The sequence below is a fragment of the Gopherus evgoodei genome, chromosome 7 (genome assembly GCF_007399415.2).
Source record: "Gopherus evgoodei ecotype Sinaloan lineage chromosome 7, rGopEvg1_v1.p, whole genome shotgun sequence".
Taxonomy (NCBI): domain Eukaryota; kingdom Metazoa; phylum Chordata; order Testudines; family Testudinidae; genus Gopherus; species Gopherus evgoodei.
The window spans coordinates 10,067,928-10,087,268 of NC_044328.1; the positions used below are offsets into that span (position 1 = coordinate 10,067,928).

Consider the following 19,341-nt stretch of genomic DNA (forward strand, 5'->3'; position numbering starts at 1 on the left):
TTTGTTATGGATTTGAATTGTTGCTCACCAATTCTGTCTGTAGTTACGATCTGTTTCTGGTAATGCTATACCTGACTCCTTTAGTACACTTAATAGTCATAAGAGAGTAAGGGAAATGTTTCTTTTTGTGAGCTAAAAGAACAGGAGTATTTGTGGCACCTTAGAGACTAAGGGTATGTCTACATCTACAATTTTGCAGCGCTGATTGTTACAGCTGTATTAGTACAGCTGTATAGGGCCAGCGCTGCAGAGTGGCCACACTTACAGCAACCAGCGCTGCAAGTGGTGTTAGATGTGGCCACACTGCAGCGCTGTTGGGCGGCTTCAAAGGGGGTTCGGGGAACGCGAGAGCAAACCGCGGGGAAGCAGGTCTCCTTCCCCGGGTTGCTTCAGTGTTCCCGGAACCCCCCTGCAAGCAGATCTCCTTCCCCGCGGTTTGCTCTCGTGTTCCCCAAACCCCCCTGCAAACCGTGGGGAAGGAGACCTGCTTGCACGGGGGTTCGGGGAACGCGAGAGCAAACCGCAGGGAAGGAGATCTGCTTCCCCACGGTTTGCTCTCGCGTTCCCCGAACCCCCCTGCAAAACGCGGGGAAGGAGACCCGCTTGGAGGGGGATTCGGAGAATACCGGAGCAAACCGCGGGGAAGGAGACCTGCTTGATTACCAGAGAGGTATCCTCAGGTATGCTGGGATACCTGCTTATTCCACGGAGGTCAAGAAAAGCGCTGGTAAGTGTCTACACTTGATTACCAGCGCTGGATCACCAGTGCTGGATCCTCTACACCCGAGACAAAACAGGAGTACGGCCAGCGCTGCAAGCAGGGAGTTGCAGCGCTGGTGATGCCCTGCAGATGTGTACACCTCCTAAGTTGCAGCGCTGTAACTCCCTCACCAGCGCTGCAACTTTGTGATGTAGACAAGCCCTAACACATTTACTTGAGCATAAGCTTTTGTGGGCTACAGCCTACTTCTTCGGATGCATAGAATGGAACATATAGTGAGGAGATATATATATACATACAGAGAGCATGAAAAGGTGGGAGTTGTCTTACCAACTCTGAGAGGCCAATTAAATAAGAGAAAAAAACTTTTGAAGTGATAATCAATCAAACCCAGTACAGGCAGTTTGATAAGTGTGAGAGTACTTACAAGGGGAGATAGAGTCAATGTTTGTAATGGCTCAGCCATTCCCAGTCCCTATTCAAGCCTAAGTTGATTGTATCTAGTTTGCATATCAATTCCAGCTCAGCAGTTTCTCGTTGGAGTCCGTTTTTGAAGCTTTTCTGTTGCAAAATTGCCACCCGCAGATCTGTCATTGAATGACCAGACAGGTTAAAGTTTTCTCCTACTGTTTTTTGAGTGTTCTGATTCCTGATGTCAGATTTGTGTCCATTAATTCTTTTGCATAGAGACTGCCTAGTTTGGCCAATGTACATGGCAGAGGGGCATGCTGGCACATGATGGCATGAGCTGTGTTTGAGTGGGGAAAATGGTCATCCTTTCAGAATTACACGTTATGCAATAGCAGTCCTCTTTTATATAGATAAACTTCTTGGTATATTAAAATTAGTCATATTTTACATCGCAATGCATTATAATTTAGTGGTAGTGCATTTAATTTTGGAATATGCTGGATCCAAGATTGATTTGTTTTAAGATATCTACTTTCCCTACACAAAAACACGCTGACATGAGCCATTAACTCTGAAAGTATCAGTGGAATCGAAAATGACCATTCTTAAAGAGATGGCTGTTAGCAATACTTCTTTGTTAGGGCTGTTATTGGTAAGTCCAAGCAGCTGTGAAAGATGTTAGTTTTTTTCTGTAGTTAATATTATTTTTTTTAATATTTCTTGGTTCTTTGTCTCTACCAGGAAATGATGCTAGCCTGTGTCCATATTACTTAGAAACAACATCAAGTAAAACATCTTAATACTAATATTAGGATAACTAATATTGCAAGCAAGGCTGGCTTTAGGCCATTTCCACCAAGTCCCCCGAGTTGGGCCCCGCGTCCAGTGAGAATTCTATCCCTGGCTAGAGGCGCCTTTTTAATTTTTACTCACCTGGCAGCGCTCTGGGTCCTTCGCTCACTCCGGGTCTTCGGTGGCGGGTCCTTCGCTTGCTTTGGGTCTTCAGCGGCACTTCGGTGGTGGGTCCTTCAGTGCCGCCAAAGACCTGGAGCGAGTGAAGGACCTGCCGCCAAAGTGCTATCGAAGACTCGGAGCACCACCCGGTGAGTAGAAGCCCCAGGTGTGGTTTTGGTTTTTTTTACTTTTTTTTTTTTTTTTTTTAAAGTCATCCCTGCTAGGGCCCTGCCGAAACTGTTCGAATGGGACCCTGCATTCCTAAAGCCGGCCCTGACTGCAAGTGTAATTTTTTGGTAACCCATTGTGCTATTACAAAGTTTAACGTTTTCCTACTTTTAGATACTAAGTCTAAGGGGAATCCCCAACTCTTCCAGGCTACCAGTTAGCTGGATTTCCTTTGTGTCAAGGACCATGTTTCATTTGATGGCTGACAGGAAGCAGTAGTACTTATATTTCTGAGCTGCAGATGATTAATTTCATGTTGTTCTTGGAATTGCAATAGTAACTATTCCTAGTTTCCACGCATGAGACCCAGGAAAAAAAGTTCTTTCTGTAAAGCAGTTATTTAAATAAACATTTCAGGATTGTATTAACAATAGAAACATAACCACCATTTCATACAATTTCCCCAAAATTTTTATGTATTGTTTTGCTCTCTTGATTCAACAGAACTTCTTCAGGTTTATTCTCCTTTTTATTTGTCACCCAATTACCCATAAATCTGTAAAGTTTTTAGCAAATAACATGTATGATAGGTAGTTTCCACAGCTGTAAAATGGGGATAATGAAACTAACCTCCATTTGTAAAGTGCATTGAGATCTGTGGATGAAAAGTTCTATACAAGAACTAAAGAAAGGTGACTTAGTTTAGAAGAGTTTAATTGTGTGTCCTTCTGGACTTCCATAGTTAAATTGGATTAAAAATAATTCTGGGAAATATATTTTGGTCATATAAAACAAGAAAAACAATATTCAGAATCTCATAAAATCTATTTTTCTTTAGTAATATTCAGAACAGACCATGAGAGAGATTTTTGTTTAATTCTCTTGAAACTCTTTTTTTGCTTGGTTTCCTCAACCATGCCAGAGTTTAACCTCCTGTTTCCCCCTAAGCCCTTCATCACCTAATAGATTTAAAAAATGTTCTATGTCAGTATATCAGGACCTGAAGAAGAACTCTGTGTAAGATTGAAAGCTTGTCTCATTCACCAACAGAAGTTGGTTCAATGAAAGATATTACCTAACCTACTTTTTCTCAGTATATCAGGAACACAGTCTGAACAACATTGAAAAATGGAAGTAGCTGGCAGAACTGTCCAGTTCTGATCAACTTTGTTTTGCTAAAAATAGCTCAAGTTTTAAAAGTTGAAAAAATCCTCTCCTTGAAATGTTATATGACTGTTTGTATGCAGCTTAGCATTGGTGGTGTCTCTGGTTCTTTAGCTAGAAGGGTCTGAAAAATGTGAATGAGACATGAATACATTTGTTGCCTCTGTAAAATTAGTAATTCTATCCCTCATTCTCTAAATACTTAGATAAATGCCTAAATGTATGCATGAGTATTCTCTTTGACTTGAATGATGCTCCATTGAAGTCAAGATTCTGTACTCATGAATGTAAAGCACTTCACTTGCATAAGTGTTTGGAAGATTGGGACCAACTTAACAAAAAAAAAAAAAGTCTGAAGTTACTGTATTTTCATGGATAAATTTAGTCCTTAAATTGTGAGATAGCGGGACTAAAATCCTGCTAAATGCAAATTTTGTTGCAACCTTAAATATAGATTGTCAGCTATTTGTATTCTACACACACAAACTGTTTTGAAAAACATTGTTAAGGTGCAAACTCAAGCGTTCAAAAGTTAAGAAATTTCAGAATTAAAGTAGCCTGTTAACCGTAATTTGGTTCCCTGCTGTAAGTGCATTATGATTCAGTTTTCAATTACGATCACATTTGACACACTGTGCCTTAGGGGAACCCTGTACATCCTCCATGTTCATCCCTATAAAATGAATGTGTGGTATCCAGTGCAAAGTTTGTCATGTTGGGTGTCTTCGAAAGCCTCATGATGTACTGAGCATTGTTGTTATAGTAATGTTATAGGTTATAATTTCATGTATATACTTATGAGGCCGAAAATGTGGCCTCATGGCTTAAAACAAGCCCAGGCAAAAACTCTCCAAGAGCAGAAGGGCAGTTCACACCTCATCAGGGCATGTATGGAACAAACCCAGCCCAGCCTCACAGGAACAAAGGACACTGGCCTAAACAGCAGCAAAGGATCTGTTGGACTCTCAAGTGAGTCACCCCCCTTCCTTTGGTCAGTTTGGGACTGCAATATCACTGGAGTCAGGTGAGCATTGATACCATGGTTATCAGCTCCCCTGCCGTGGCACTGCTCTGTGCCTGTCTGAGGCTTGCAGTTTTGGGGTGGGGGAATGGTGATCCCTGCCCCCAAACTACACCCATGTTAAAAATTGGAAGATGTAGCTCCCTGGCCCCTCCTGTTCTGGAGCTGGTGGTTCTGGCACCCTTTCCTCCAGTCCTTCCCCTTTCTGGTTTTGGGCCCAGAGCTTGGGGGTTAAAGGGAACTTGGACTGGTTGTGTGTGGTGAGGGGACCACAGCGCCCCTGACCATAGGGTCCTGGATGGTCACTCACCCAGAGGGCCAGCCCTGCACCTCCCCACAAAAGTGATGACCTCCCCACACCATGCTGCCCACTGCTCTCTGCCTTCCAAGCTCCGAAGGGAGCACCTCTGTCTGCAGCAGCACAGAAGGGTGGCAATACTGTGACCCCTCTACAATAGCCTTGTGACCCCTCCCGCAACCCTCTTTGAGGCTGGGACCTCCATGGTTATAACACCCTGAAATTTCTGATGTAAATATCTGAAACAGTGAAATGGACTATTTTTAAAATCCTATATCTGTGAAATTGACCAAAATGGACAAGGAATTTGGTAGGACCCTAGTTATAACCAACTGAAAATTGGGTCTTATAAGGGGAAGTGTCAAGCAATCTTAACAATAGGGGATGCTACCAACTCCACCTACAATTGTAGTATTGGAACCCAGAGGACTCATCAGGATCCAAGGCCCCACTACACTGGGCGCTCTACCAGTATGTAAGATACTAGGGTAATAAGACTTGGCAAAAGTGGCTGTGTAGTCAGCTTCAATTCCTTATTCTTATCTTCTACAGAACCTTGTTTCCAGACTTAACAGTATTTCTGTGTTCTCTAGGGCTTGTCTACACTTAGTTTTGCAGCGCTGGTAGTTACAGCTGTGTAGGGCCAGCGCTGCAGTGTGGCCACACTGACAGCTACCAGCGCTGCAGTGTGGCCACATTTACAGCACTTGCAGCGCTGTTGGGAGTGGTGCATTGTGGGCAGCTATCCCACAGAGCACCTCGTCCCATTTTGACGCTGTGGCTTGTGGGAAGGGGAAGGAAGTGTGCGGGTCTTTCCGCTTCCTGTTCTAACGCCCCGTGGTGCTTTGCAACACATTCCAAGCAGTTTGGCGGCATTGTGAGTCTGCAGCGCGATTTCTGAGATTTCTGTTACAAATGGAGCCTGAGCTGCTGAGGACCTTGCTGATGAATGTTGCCAGCACATCACGCATGGCAGTGGAGCTATTCCTTCAGCTGCAAAGTGACAGTGAGGAGTCAGACGATGATATTGAAACGCCTGACGCTGAAGACACTCAATTGCTTGTGGCAGTAACAGACGTGCTCAGCACCGTGGAACGGTGCCTTTGGGCTCGGGAAACCAGCACTCAGTGGTGGGATCACATCGTCCTGCAAGCCTGGGATGACGAGCAGTGGCTGCAGAACTTTCGGATGAGAAAAGCCACTTTCATGGGACTGTGTGCTGAGCTCGCCCCGACCCTGCGGGGCAGGGACACGAGATTGAGAGCTGCCCTGCCAGTGGAGAAGCGGGTGGCTATTGCAATCTGGAAGCTGGCAACTCCAGATAGCTACCGATCGGTGGCGAACCAGTTTGGAGTGGGAAAGTCCACCGTTGGAATGGTGCTGATGCAAGTTTGCACAGCCATTAATCGCACCCTGCTAAGAAGAACTGTGACTCTGGGGAACGTGCAGGACATTGTGGATGGCTTTGCACAAATGGGTTTCCCTAACTGTGGAGGGGCAGTAGATGGGACGCATATTCCTATTCTGTCACCACCTCACCTGGCATCAGAGTACGTTAATCGCAAGGGGTATTTCTCCGTGGTTCTGCAAGCGCTTGTGGATCACCGTGGGCGTTTCACTGACATTTACTCAGGATGGCCTGGAAAGGTGCACGATGCACGCATCTTTCGTAACAGTTCCCTGTTCAGGAGGCTGAGGGCTGGGACTTTTTTCCCAGACCGCAAGATCACAGTAGGTGACGTCGAAATGCCCACTGTGATCCTTGGAGACCCCGCTTACCCCTTAATGCCATGGCTCATGAAACCGTATACAGGGAAACTTGACAGAAGCAAGGAACGGTTCGACTACAGGCTGAGCTGGTGCAGAATGACTGTGGAGTGTGCGTTTGGCTGTTTGAAAGCCCGCTGGAGGTGTCTTTATGGGAAGCTAGATTTGGGGGAAAGCAGCATCTCCGCTGTTATATCCGCGTGCTGTACCCTCCATAATATTTGTGAAGGGAAGGGTGAAAGATTCAGTGAGGAATGGACCTCCGAGGTTCGACGCCTAGAGGTTGAATTTGCACAGCCAGAGAGCAGGGCTAATAGGGAGGCCCAGGAAAGGGCTTCAAGGATTAGGGATGCTTTAAGGGAGCAATTTGATGCTGAGAGCCAACAGTAATGTTTGGTGCCATTGCTGTGCTATGTTCTACCTTGGGGTACAGTATTTACCACTTCCTGCAATAATAAAACATATTGTAAAAGCCATAAAATCCTTTATTCAAAGTACAGTACATAAAAGGCAAGGTGGGTTAGGGTGGTGGACTGTACATTCAGAGGTTTGAATATGTTCTGTTTTGATTACTGTTCAATGTCTGCTGCACTTCAGGATTACTATGCTGCAGGGTAATGGGGGTGGAGTGCACAGGGTAAGAATTATAGTTTTCAGGGCTGGTAGGTGATCGTACAGGTGTTGGGGGCAGCTGGGTGTAATAAGGAACTGGCTGCTGGAGAAAGGTGTTTGGTGCAAACACTGGGGAACAAGAAAGAGAGCTTTTGGAGGAGTGTGGGTTACCACGGTACAGATCTGCCTGCATGGCTACCATAGACTCGAAAGACACAGTTTGGCGAGCCAGGAGGCTTATCATCTGCTTTGTGGTTTTTTTGAGAGTCAATTCCTTTTTCCTGCTTTCTGTTTTCCTCCACTCATTCATTTTCTCTCTGGATTCATACATTTTCTCTCTCCATTCCTGCGTCTTCCTACTTTCTCTGTTGTAGTGATTCATAACTGATTTGATCAATTCTTCTTTTGATTTTCGGAGTTTTTTTCTCAAGTTCTGCAAACGACGTGAGACCGGTGATCCGGCTGCATTACTCAAGGTCACTGAAAAAAACATAGATAGAAACATGTAATACACAGAGGCTACATTGTTTATTATCACACAGTGAAGGAGTTTTTAGACTTTTTGTAGCATCCTTCCCACATACTTCACATAACACAGAGAGGCCAGGGAAGCGAAGGCATGGCGAGCAATGGGGTGAGTGTTTCTGCCCCGACTGCGCCTGGGAGGGGGAATTGACCGATGGGTCACTGGGGTTTATCAGCACTGGGTACAGGAGGTAGCTGGTGTCCTGCACAGGGGACAGTAGTGAACAGGAAGGTGGCGAGCTGCTGGCGGGGGGGGGGGGGGGTCCGCGTTAATGCTGGCCTGCTGGTGAGGGGGGGAAAAACGCACAGCTGTGCTGGCTGCCCGCTGGGAAGGGTGGGGGAACACCGGAGTGCACCGCGGGGCTGGATCCCTGCTGGGAGGGGGATGGGGGAACACCAGAGCGCACCGCGGGGCTGGATGCCTGCTGGGAAGGGGGAGGGGAGACCGGAGCGCACCGCAGGGCTAGCTACGTGCTGGGAAGGGGGAGGGGGAAGACCGGAGCGCACCGCGGGACTGGATGCCTGCTGGGAAGGGGGAGGGGAGACCGGAGGGCACCGCGGGGCTAGCTACGTGCTGGGAAGGGGGGGGGAGACTGGAGCGCACCGCGGGGCTGGGGGGGGCGGACCGCGAACCTGGCGCCCTGCACTCAAGTATCCCTAAATTCTCAACAGGGTTTCCTACTGCCGGATATATCACTGCTGCGTGTTACCTGGGAAGAGAGGGAGGGTCTTCTACAGCAATGTGGATTCCGCCCTGGCCCCTATGCAGCTTGCCTGTGTGCAGCCATGGTCCCCCTACCCCTCGCTGCACAGTGGATCGGACGAGTTAGCCTGACCGGGACAAGGACCACGGTGGCTCTCCCGATAAACTTGAGAAAGCAAATTGCCCACGCTCTGGCTACAACTTTTCAAGAGATTACCGAGGCAGATTACAGAGACGTGATAGAGCAAATCAGTGGGGTATTCCATGTTTAGGCAGGCATGCAGGCAGCCATAACCCAAACCCTCCTCTCCCAAAACATAAAAATCTGCTTACCCCGAGCACGCTCCTCAGTTTCTTCCTCACCAGCAACTTCCTGCTGCTGCGACTGGCTAGCCTCCTCCTGGCTTGAGAAGAGCTCCTGGCTGCATGCCTCTTGGGACTCCGGGGTGTCTCCCTCCACCCCAGTAGCCTGACTCTCGGCTTCCTCTACACCCTCCCCCACTTCTCCCTGCTCTGAACTCTCCATTGTGGTCCTCGGATTGGCAGTGGGGTCACACCCAAGTATGGCATCCAGCTCCTTGTAAAAACGGCAGGTTGTGGGGGCAGCTCCTGAGCGGCGATTTCCCTCAGGGGCTTTGCAATAAGCACTCCTCAGCTCTTTTATTTTGACCCGGCACTGCAATGCATCCCGTTCATGGCCCCTTCTCAGCAAGGACTGCGATATCTGCCCATAGGTATCATAATTTCTCCTTCTGAAGCGCAGCTGTGCTTGCGCAGCCTCCTCACCCCAAACACTGATGAGGTCCTGCAGCTCTGAATTGTTCCATGCTGGGGCTCGTTTGGGGCGTGGAGGCATGGTAGCTGATTGATTGAATGAATGATTGCACTCCACACCTGGCTGAGCAAACAGGAAGGGGATTTTTAAAATTCCCGGGGCATTTAAAGGAGGGATCAGCTGAGCCCAGGGCAGTGGAGTGTGCATGATTACCAGAGAGGCTTCTAAGATATGCTGGGATACCTCCTTATACCACGGAGGTCAATAAAAGCGCTGGTGGGTGTCCACACTTGCTGACAGCGCTGGATCCCCTACACCCAAGGCTCGACCGGGTGTACAGCCAGTGCTGCAACCAGGGAGTTGCAGCGCTGGCCGTGCTTTGCAAGTGTGGCCACATCCTAAGCTGCAGCGCTGTAACCCCCTCACCAGCACTGCAACTCTCCAGTGTAGCCAAGCCCCTAGTCTGGTTTCAGAGGCATGTTTTGTCCAAAGAACTTCTCACTAACTGCTTCCTCTCTGTTAATTTTAAATTTGTATAGAAAGTGCTAGTTGCAAATCTTTCTCGGAGGAGAAACATTTAATTTGAAGAGTCGGAGTCTGAAAAGATGCAGTATATTTCCAATACAGCCTCCATTCTCAAACTTAAATAAAAACAAAATAAAATAAAATCCTTAAGATAAATGTGTGCAGTATATTTAACATTTAGTTTTTTCTCATTCTTTGCTTTTAATTTACTGTTTTGAATGTATGTTTTGTGCTGCGAATCTGGCCATTAGTCTTAAATTTCTGTATGTCACTTGGTTGCAGAGCTAACTGCCTGCAGACAGCATAGCTTCGAAGAAAGCTATGAAAGATTGAATTCTCTGGTAGTAACTGTTTATCTTGTTCTGATCATAGAAAGGAATACTTTTTTAAAAAGTGTCTGACTTGAAAGAGGTTAAATGGGTAAAAATGGGGATGGGGAGCCTTGTAATGGTGAAAGTGTATATGTGTTCATTATAGTTTTATATTTGTAATGAAAAGCTTACACTGTTACTGAGAAAGTACAGAAGCTGATTTTATGGTACACTTGTGAAAAATTGCTAATAGATAACTGAAATGTATATAAAAAATAATAATTTGGACCCTTCAGGTCAGGCCATCCCTTACATATGGAATGTCCTCCCTGAACTATATCCTCTTTCAGATACCTTTGAGAGCCACCTCTTTTGCACTGCCTATAACATGTTAGGCAAAACACACTTGCCATGTCTTAAATTTGACTAGATTGAAAGCTATTTTGGGGAGCAAGGACTGTGTGGCTTTTACTGCATCTTGCACAATGGAACCTGGATCCTGAGTGACCTTCAGTATTAACAATAAATTGATATAGTTTTCATATTTATCAAAACTTTGAAATGGTATTTGACAGTGTTGTGACTTATGCCTCAAAATGTTTGTATTCTATTCTAGTTGTACTGAAAACAAGTTAACTACCATTTGAGACTTTAGTTAGCTGATAGTGAGGCAACTGAGCTCCACCTGGATTTGTGTATATTGAAGATTCTGCCAATATCTTTCCTGTGCTATCCACATAAAAGCATACAAATTATACAGTGCTGAAAAATGGTTTAAAATGTAACATAGTGGGGTTGCTATGCTAGAACAAAATGCAAATTATTGGATACTTTAAAAGTCACATAGGAGTCTTAATTGAAAACGTGTCTGATGTTAATTGACCCCATTTGGCCCACGTTCAGAGGAATCCACATCAGAGACACTTTCTATTAGAAGAGTGTTCAAACTGGATTATTCTTTCTTTTTTTTAAAAAGGCAAAAAAACAAACAATCAAAAAATAAACAGAACTCCCAAAGGGATTAAAAGAAAACAGGATCAGTTAAGTACATTAAAGTGAGGCTAATGTGGTATCATGTAGGCTACTGTAAATTTAACCCAATTTAGAGTACAAAGTATTATTATTAGCATGTTTCAGCCAAGTTCTCAAAAGCTGTGTAAACTAAGGCACAGCAATTACTTGACAGCATGATGCTATAGAAGTAACAAGTCAGAGCAGAGGACTAGAAGTTAAAGCTTCTGTTCCCATCTCTGCCATTAGGAAGCACTATCTGCAGATCACAAGGGGAAAACTATGGTAGCCTTCTCTCCTCCAAATTCCACCCTCAAATATATAATTTTAGATTTGTTTTTCATCTTTGATACTCTTTGGTGTGACTGAAAATGGTGGATAGTGACTGATCATACTTTGATATCAAAGGCTTCCTGGAAACAAACTGTGAGCATGCATGTATGGCTATTCATAATAAGTAAGTGAATGAGTATTTTAAACATTAATAGAAGTTTGCGTTTAGCTGTACGATTTCAGTGTCTTCAGTTCTTACTGATGATTTACTTAAGGGTATAAAATTTAATTTTGCTATGACTGTAACTGTGGGCCATATGAGCTAGTACAGAAGATAAGTGGCAGAAAGGGAATGCAGTTCCTTACGTGGAGTTGATAAGAAGAATGAAAATAGCTTTTGTGGTTGAGGCAAATAAGACTCTCTTGTAGAATGCTAAGAAACTCCCCATCAACAAATACTGCAGAACACACACACTGCACAGTTTTTCACACAATGCACAACCTGCGGAACTTCTTGCCAGAGGATGTTGTGAAGGCCAAGGCTATAAAAGGGTTTAAAAAAAACAAAAAAACCCATCCCTATATAATTCATGGAGGATAGGTCCATCAATGGCTGGTAGCCAGGATGGGTAGGGATGGTATCTCTAGCCTCTGTTTGCCAGAAGTTGGGAATGAGCAACTGGATGGATCACTTGATGATTACCTGTTCTGTTCATTCCTTCTGGGGCACCTGGCATTGGTCACTGTCAATAGACAGGATACTGGGCCAGGTGTAACTTGGGTCTGACCCAGTATGGCCATTCTTATGTTCCTAAGGTATGCTGCTTTTGTAGGCAAAAGGGCAGGTTAGCATCAAAGGATAAAATTGACTTTGTCTTTTACAGACATGTATTGGAGAGGCAGTTTCAAAATGTGTTGGTGGTAAGTTTTGAAATGACCAGATCGTTAATGGGATTGATCGCTGTCACAGGATTGAATCAAATTAGAACTATTCATAATTCTATTTATTTAGGAACATAGAAATTGCTGGACAGTATTCAGACCAGAGGTCATTCAAATCTTGTAGCCAATACCAGATGCTTTAGAGCAGTGGTCCCCAACCTTTTTGTGGCCAGTAGCACATTCATGTTTTCAGAAGACTGTGGCGGGCACCAACAATTTTTCAAGGCTTATTTTGTATTTGTATATTAAATAATGCGAAAAACATCATATTTAATATTACATAATACATGAATCCATAAGATAAAAAAGGTAATTTTACACGTAAAAGGTATTAATTAAATTATTCGGCAATTACTCTTTCACCGTACCATGTGAATTTGCTTTTTTTTTTCTATCTGTAAGAAAAATTAAGGCGTTTTTACAAAATAAATATCATAAATAGTCGGTCCATTCTGCAGAGGTGGAGCGTGTTTTTTTTTGGCAGCAGTTCTGGGCAGTGCAAAGAGAAGCCTGAGAGAAGCCACGAGGACAGAGAACACCAGTGCCTGTAGCACTCTGTCCCTAGCAGGCACAGGGCCCTGGCCTCTCTCCCCTGCTGGGCACTAGGTGGGCACCGTGCCTACTGGGGTCAGCGAACACCGGCACCCGCAACCTACAGCCCCGGAGTTCTCTGTCCCTGGCAGGTGCTGTGCCGTGGCTTCTCTCCCCTACTGGGCACTAGGCGGGCGCACATAAATGCTCTCAGCGGGCACTATGGCGCCCATGGGCACCATGTTGGGGACCGCTGCTTTAGAGGAAGATGCAGAATATTCTGAAATGAGCTGTAATGGAATAAACTGCCTGTAGGAGAGGTTTCTTCCTTACCACTTTAATTGCAGGTTTGCCTGTCTTGTAAGATCAGGGTTTATATCCCTTCAGAACTTTTTTGGTTGATTTATGTATTTGTTTATTTTGGTAAGATTGTTTGAAATGGAACTTCAAATCTAATTTCAGCTGCTTGTTTGCATCTCGAAATCCACAAACCTGTTGATAGGTGACAAGGTTCTGTTTAATGTATTGCAGAAATAGAGAAGATTGTGATTCAGAATAGGTTAGAAGAGATTTCTTGATATGAAACGTTAACTTGATGGCTCCAGTTTAGCTAACACCAGAGCTTCGACTCAGGGCCTCCATAGTTGAAAACAAGGGTCTCTATGGCTTGAACAAAGGAACAAGTCTCTTCAGATTAAAGTTGTAACATGGACCCTTATCCTCAGTGGATCAGGTACAGAGGAAGATGTGCCACACACACTAATCAGCGGGATATGCTAAAGTTGTGCATTAGCTTCCAGCAACAGGAGCAGGTGACTCATACACTTCAATGAAGGCAATATTACATTTAAAAATGGAAGCTTACTCTTTTTCGTGTCATTTTTAATAGTCAGTTCTTCCACAGTCAAGTAGTATTACATAAGAATGGCCATACTGGGTCAAATCCCAACAATCCGTGTAGCCCAGTATCCTGTTTTCTGAAAGGGGCTGATGCCAGATGCTTTAGAGGGAATGACCAGAACAGGGCAGTTATTGAGTGATCCATCCCCTGTCATTCAGTTCCAGCTTCTGGCCATCAGAGGTTTAGGAACACCCAGAGCATGGAGTTGTGTCCTTGACCATCTTGGCTAATAACCATTGATGGACCTATCTTCTGTGAACTTAGTGAATATTTTTTGAGCCCAGTAGTACTTTTTGGCCTGCGCAGTGTCCCTGGCAATGAGTTCCGCAGATTAAGTGTGCATTGTGTGAAGAAGTATTTCCTTATGTTTGTTTTAAACCTGCTGCCTATTAATTTCATTGGGTGACCCTTGGTTGTGTTTATGTAAAAGGGTAAATTACACTTCCTTATTCACTTTCTCCACACCATTCGTGATTTTATAGACCTCTAGCATATCTCGCCTTACTCATTAACAGTCCTAGTCTTTTTAATCTCTCCTCATACGGAAGCTGTTCAAACACCTAATCATATTTGTTGCCCTTCTCTGTACTTTTTCCATTTCTAATCTGTCCTTTTTAAGATGGGTCAACCAGAAGTGCGCTCAGTTTTCAAGGTGCAGGCATACCATGGATTTTTAGAGTGGCATTATGATATTTCCTATCCCTTTCCTAATGGTTCCTAACATTTTGTTAACTTTTTTTATTGCCGCTGTGCATTGAGCAGATGTTTTCAGAGACCTTCAAGATCTTCCTTGAGTGGGAACAGCTAATTTAGACCATCGTTTTGTATGTATAGTTGGCATTATGTTTTCCAGTGAACATTGCTTTGCATTTATCAACATTGAATTTCATCTGCCATTTTGTTGACCAGTCGTCCAGTTTTGTGAAATCTCTTTGTAACTCTTTGCAGTCCGTTTTGGCATTAGCTATCTTGAGTAAGTGTGTATCATCTGCAAACTTTGTCACCTGTTTACCACTTTTTCCAGATGATTTATTAATATGTTGAACAGCGCTGTTCCCAATACCGATCCTTGAGGGATCCCGCTGTTTACCTCTCTACATTGTGAAAACTAACCATTTATTTTTTTCCACCCCATTTTTTAACCAGTTACTGATCCATGAGAGGGCCTTCTTTCTGATACCATGACTGCTTGTTTTGCTTAAGAGCCTTTGATGAGGCACTTTGTCAAAGGTTTTCCTCAAGTCCAAGTAGACAGTATCTACTGGATCACCCTTGTCCACATGCTTGTTGACTTTAAGAGTTGGTTGTTGATTCTGATATGTTGGTAAGGCATGATTTCCCTTTAAAAAAGCTATGTTGTCTCCTCCCCAACATATTGTGTTTATCTGTGTCTGATAATTCTGTTCTTTAACTATAGTTTCAACTAGTTTGCCTGGTGCTGAAGTCAGGCTAACCAGCCTGTAATTTTATCTAGAGCCTTTAAAAAAAAAAAATCAGCATTACATTAGCTATCGTCCAACCATCCGGTACAGAGGTTGATTTAAGTGTTAAGTTACATACCAATCATTCCTAAGCAACGTTTTTGGGATTTGAATGTTAGGATTGAGTTCTTCATATGAAATATATAGGGAAGTTATAGACCTGATTAAGTATCCACATGCTTGCTATCAAAATACTCATTATTTAACCTAAAAGAAAGTTATATTTACATTAACAGTTTGTTTTATTTTTTTTCTCTTATGTTGCAGAAATTCTAATAAGGAGCATTTGACCATCTGATCTCTTAAAGTTGAACATTTCCATACCAGGATTAGGAACAAGTGTCTTCGGAATCAATATGTAGCAAGTGGGTATCACTCAACTGAAGTTGGTCCCTCAAGCCAACATATTTGTGTTTTAAGGATCCTTGTACTTTCAGCAGTGAATTAATTTTTTTCTTAACCGAAAAAAGTGGATTTCATGTGGTGCTTGCTAAACATTGAATCACCATGAGTAGTAATCTAGGAAAAGAAAAAGACTGTAAAGAGAAGGATCCAAAAGTCCCATTGGCAAAGGAACGGGAGAAGGAGTCTAAGGCCTCTGGAGGATTTGGGAAAGAAAGCAAAGAAAAGGAGCCTAAGACCAAAGGGAAAGATGCCAAAGATGGAAAGAAGGACTCCAGTAGTGCACAGCCTGGGGTAGCTTTTTCAGTAGACAACACAATAAAACGACCTAATCCAGCCCCAGCTGCTCGCAAAAAATCCAGCAATGCTGAGGTGATCAAAGAGCTAAATAAATGCCGAGAAGAGAATTCAATGCGCTTGGACTTGTCCAAGAGGTCTATACACATGCTTCCATCATCTATCAAAGAGTTGACGCAGTTAACGGAACTTTATTTATACAGTAACAAATTGCAGTCTCTACCTGCAGAGGTGGGCTGTCTTGTGAATCTGATGACATTGGCTTTAAGTGAGAACTCGCTTACCAGTTTGCCTGACTCTCTTGATAACTTGAAGAAATTGCGCATGCTTGATCTACGGCATAACAAACTTAGAGAAATTCCTTCAGTGGTGTACAGGCTAAATTCTCTTGCCACTCTTTATCTACGCTTTAACCGTATAACTACTGTGGAAAAGGATATCAAAAGCTTGTCAAAACTCACCATGCTTAGCATACGAGAGAACAAAATCAAGCAACTACCTGCTGAAATTGGTAAGTATTTACACTGTGATTTTAAGTTTATGGTAAATCTTTTTGTAGTTCACTTTGTAATGCAGGTAGGTACACACAGATCACTGCTTTATGAATTTTTTTATAGATACTGCCCTCCTTTTATCATCATCAAGAAGAATCTTAGATTAGTTTCTTTGGCTCTCAGCCACATTACCATGATGTTAGATTGTGCTGGGTATATTCAATATATTGTGTGTATATCTGTTAATTAAAAAAGATGGTGGATCACAGTTTCATTTATAAAGGGTAATAAATTATTGATGTTATAAGCACGTTACAGGCGCAAATATGAAGTTATAGATGGTTACAAGCACATCAGTAAAATGCATTATGGATGGTTAAACTATAATTATAAGAAACATATTGGACACAGTAATAATGTGTAACAATTGGTCAGCCATGTATGAAACATCAGCTGCTTATAAATGGTTAACGAATTTATGTATAAATGGAATCTTTTGGTGCTGTGACCAGGTATTGCGTGCATCATTGCTAATGTATACATATTTTTTGAACAAATGAAAAAGTATATAGCTAGCAAATCGCTATTCTAAATCTATTATACAGACTTATCTTTCAAATTTTAAAGTAAATGGGGTATCAGTTAATGTAGTTTAGTCATTTCAAGCAGTGATTGATGTAGTGATAGGAATTCCCGAACCACTTTCGAACAGGCCTTGATTCAGGAAAGCATCTCTGTTTCGAAAACCATTTTAAGCAATACCATATAGTACTTACACACATGAATGAAGTGTGTGCGCATGTGAGTTTATCACAGGAATTTTTTTGTGTATCTCCAGTTCTAAAAATATAAGTACTAAATGCAATTTTAAAAACATGAAACGTTCACAAGAGATTTAAAATATTTTTTTTTTGTTTTTTTATCTTCTAATTTAGTTCCAAATTTTTAGGCTCAGATTTTTAAAGGTATTTTGGTGTTAGTACTTGCAACGCTGACAGGAGTAAGTTTCATTTTCAGAACTGATTTAGGCACTTAGAACTCTTCCCTGTTAATAAACTCCTTGGCTGATTGGATCAGGACCATAGAACTGGTCCATACGTTCTATCTGTTTCTGTACAATTCTGGAAATACAATTGTTTAAATCCCTCAATGATCTCTGTCAAGTTAGCCACACTCTTGCTCCTGCAATGTAGTGTATTGAATTGCACATCTTCATAACAGTAACACCCACTGTGAACTTCCAAACCCCAAACTGCTGGTCAGCTAACCATTAATGTCTGGTGTACACAGCTTCCTCAGGATAATTTGGACATTGCACAAGTATTTCAGAATTGTCAGCTGCTGATTTCAGTCTCTGGCTTTGTGCTGGCGCTTCTGAAACATCCTCTACCCCAGAGGTGGGCAAACTATGGCCTGCGGGCCACATCCGGCCTGCGGGACTGGCCTGCTCGGCCCCTGAGCTCCTCGTTCGGGAGGCTCGCCCTTGGCCCCTTCCCTGCTGTCTCCGTTCCACCGCTGGCGCAATGCTCTGGGCGGTGGGGCTTTGAGCTCCTGGGGCAGGGACAGCCTGATCCTGTCTCTGTGCTGTGTGGAGGCCACGTGGCCCAGCTCCAGCGCTGCCAACCATGTGATCCGGCTCCAGCTGGGTGGTGCGGCTGTAGCACTGCCAGCCACCGGTGCTCCAGGGGGCACGGAGCAGGGGGGATTGGGTAGAGGGCAGGAGAGTTTGAGAGGAGGCGGGGGGAACACGGGGTTGAATGGGGGCAGGGATCCCGGGGGGGGCAGTCAGGAAGGAGTGGGGGTTGGATAGGGTGGCAGGGAGAGTCAGGAGTAGGGGTTCCGGAGGCAGTTGGGGCAGGGAGAAGGGGTGGTTGGATGGGGTGGCGGAGGTCCGGGGGGAGGGGACATCAAGTAACAAAGGGGGTTGGATGGGGCAGGAGTCCCAGTCGGGGGGCAGATAGGAGGTGGGGGCCAGCCCTTGACGACCTCCCCTCAGGGCTGGCGCAACCCATTAGGCAACCTAGGCTGTCGCCTAGAGCACTAACGTTTGGGGGGTGGCGATCGCAGCGGCCGGATCTGCAGCCGCCCTGGTCGTCGGCAGTATTTTGGGGGCAGGACCTTCTGCTGCCTCTGTCGGGGCCGTATTTTGGGGGCGGGACCTTCTGCTACCTCTGTTGGGGGAGACATTTCAGGGGTGGGACCTTCCACCGCCTAGGGTGCCAAAAAAGCTGGCGGCGCTCCTGCCTCCCCTACAATTTTGGGCTCCCAAAAAGCTTTTTAAAATCTTCAACAAACCATTGCTTCAAGGAGCTGTGTCTGGAACCAGGGGATAAGCATCTGTAACAGTAACATACAACACAAATACAGATATGGGGCAAAACTGCAATTGTAACAGCATAGCTAGTGTGGACACGCTGCAGCGTTGGTACTTAAACTGGTGCTCTCCCTTTGTTACTTAAAAATTCAGTAATTCAGTAAAGACATAGCTGTAAAATGCAGCTGGGGAGTGTTCCATAGAAACATATACTAATACTAACATATGAAATAAAATGCAGTGGGATGCTACTCTCCAGTTTACTTTTGGCATAGCTTCTTAAAAGCTCTGTGTAGATAGTTTTAACACAAAGGAGATCTTGAATGACTGTTATATAAGCTGAAATTTGGTTTCCTGACTCTTGTATTTTTTTTAAATCTCAAGGCCAATGTTGTATTAAAATGTGTTTATCCCCTCTCGCCCCATTTATACAGTTGGTCTCAAGAATCTTGAAAGTTTCTCCATGAAGCCATTTTACACACAGTATCTATCTATGTATAATAGGCATATACTTTAAATTGCTTCAGAGTTATTATTATTACAACCTTTTCTGACTTTTTATGTCATTATTATTTTTTTGTTGAGAATGTATTTGGTATTTTACCAAACAGGACAAATGCTGGCCTGAGCACCATGTTTTTTGTCCACACATCCAGATATTGTTTGTATCTTGATTATTGTATTGTTCTAGCGCTTGGAAAACTTAGTTATAGACCTGATCCCATTGTGCTAAGCACTGT

At 43.9% G+C, this 19,341-nt stretch overlaps 1 protein-coding gene across 2 annotated transcripts in view; it reads left to right on the top strand.

Moving 5' to 3' along the window:
- The window catches only part of SHOC2 (SHOC2 leucine rich repeat scaffold protein), a 111,829-nt gene that overhangs the window by 38,733 nt on the left and 53,755 nt on the right, over positions 1-19,341 (top strand). For both annotated transcript variants that reach the window (XM_030568915.1, XM_030568916.1), the window contains one exon: positions 15,362-16,304. In XM_030568915.1, the coding sequence (XP_030424775.1) occupies positions 15,602-16,304 (703 nt within the window). In that variant the 5' untranslated portion in view covers positions 15,362-15,601. The remainder of the gene's footprint in view (positions 1-15,361; positions 16,305-19,341) is intronic.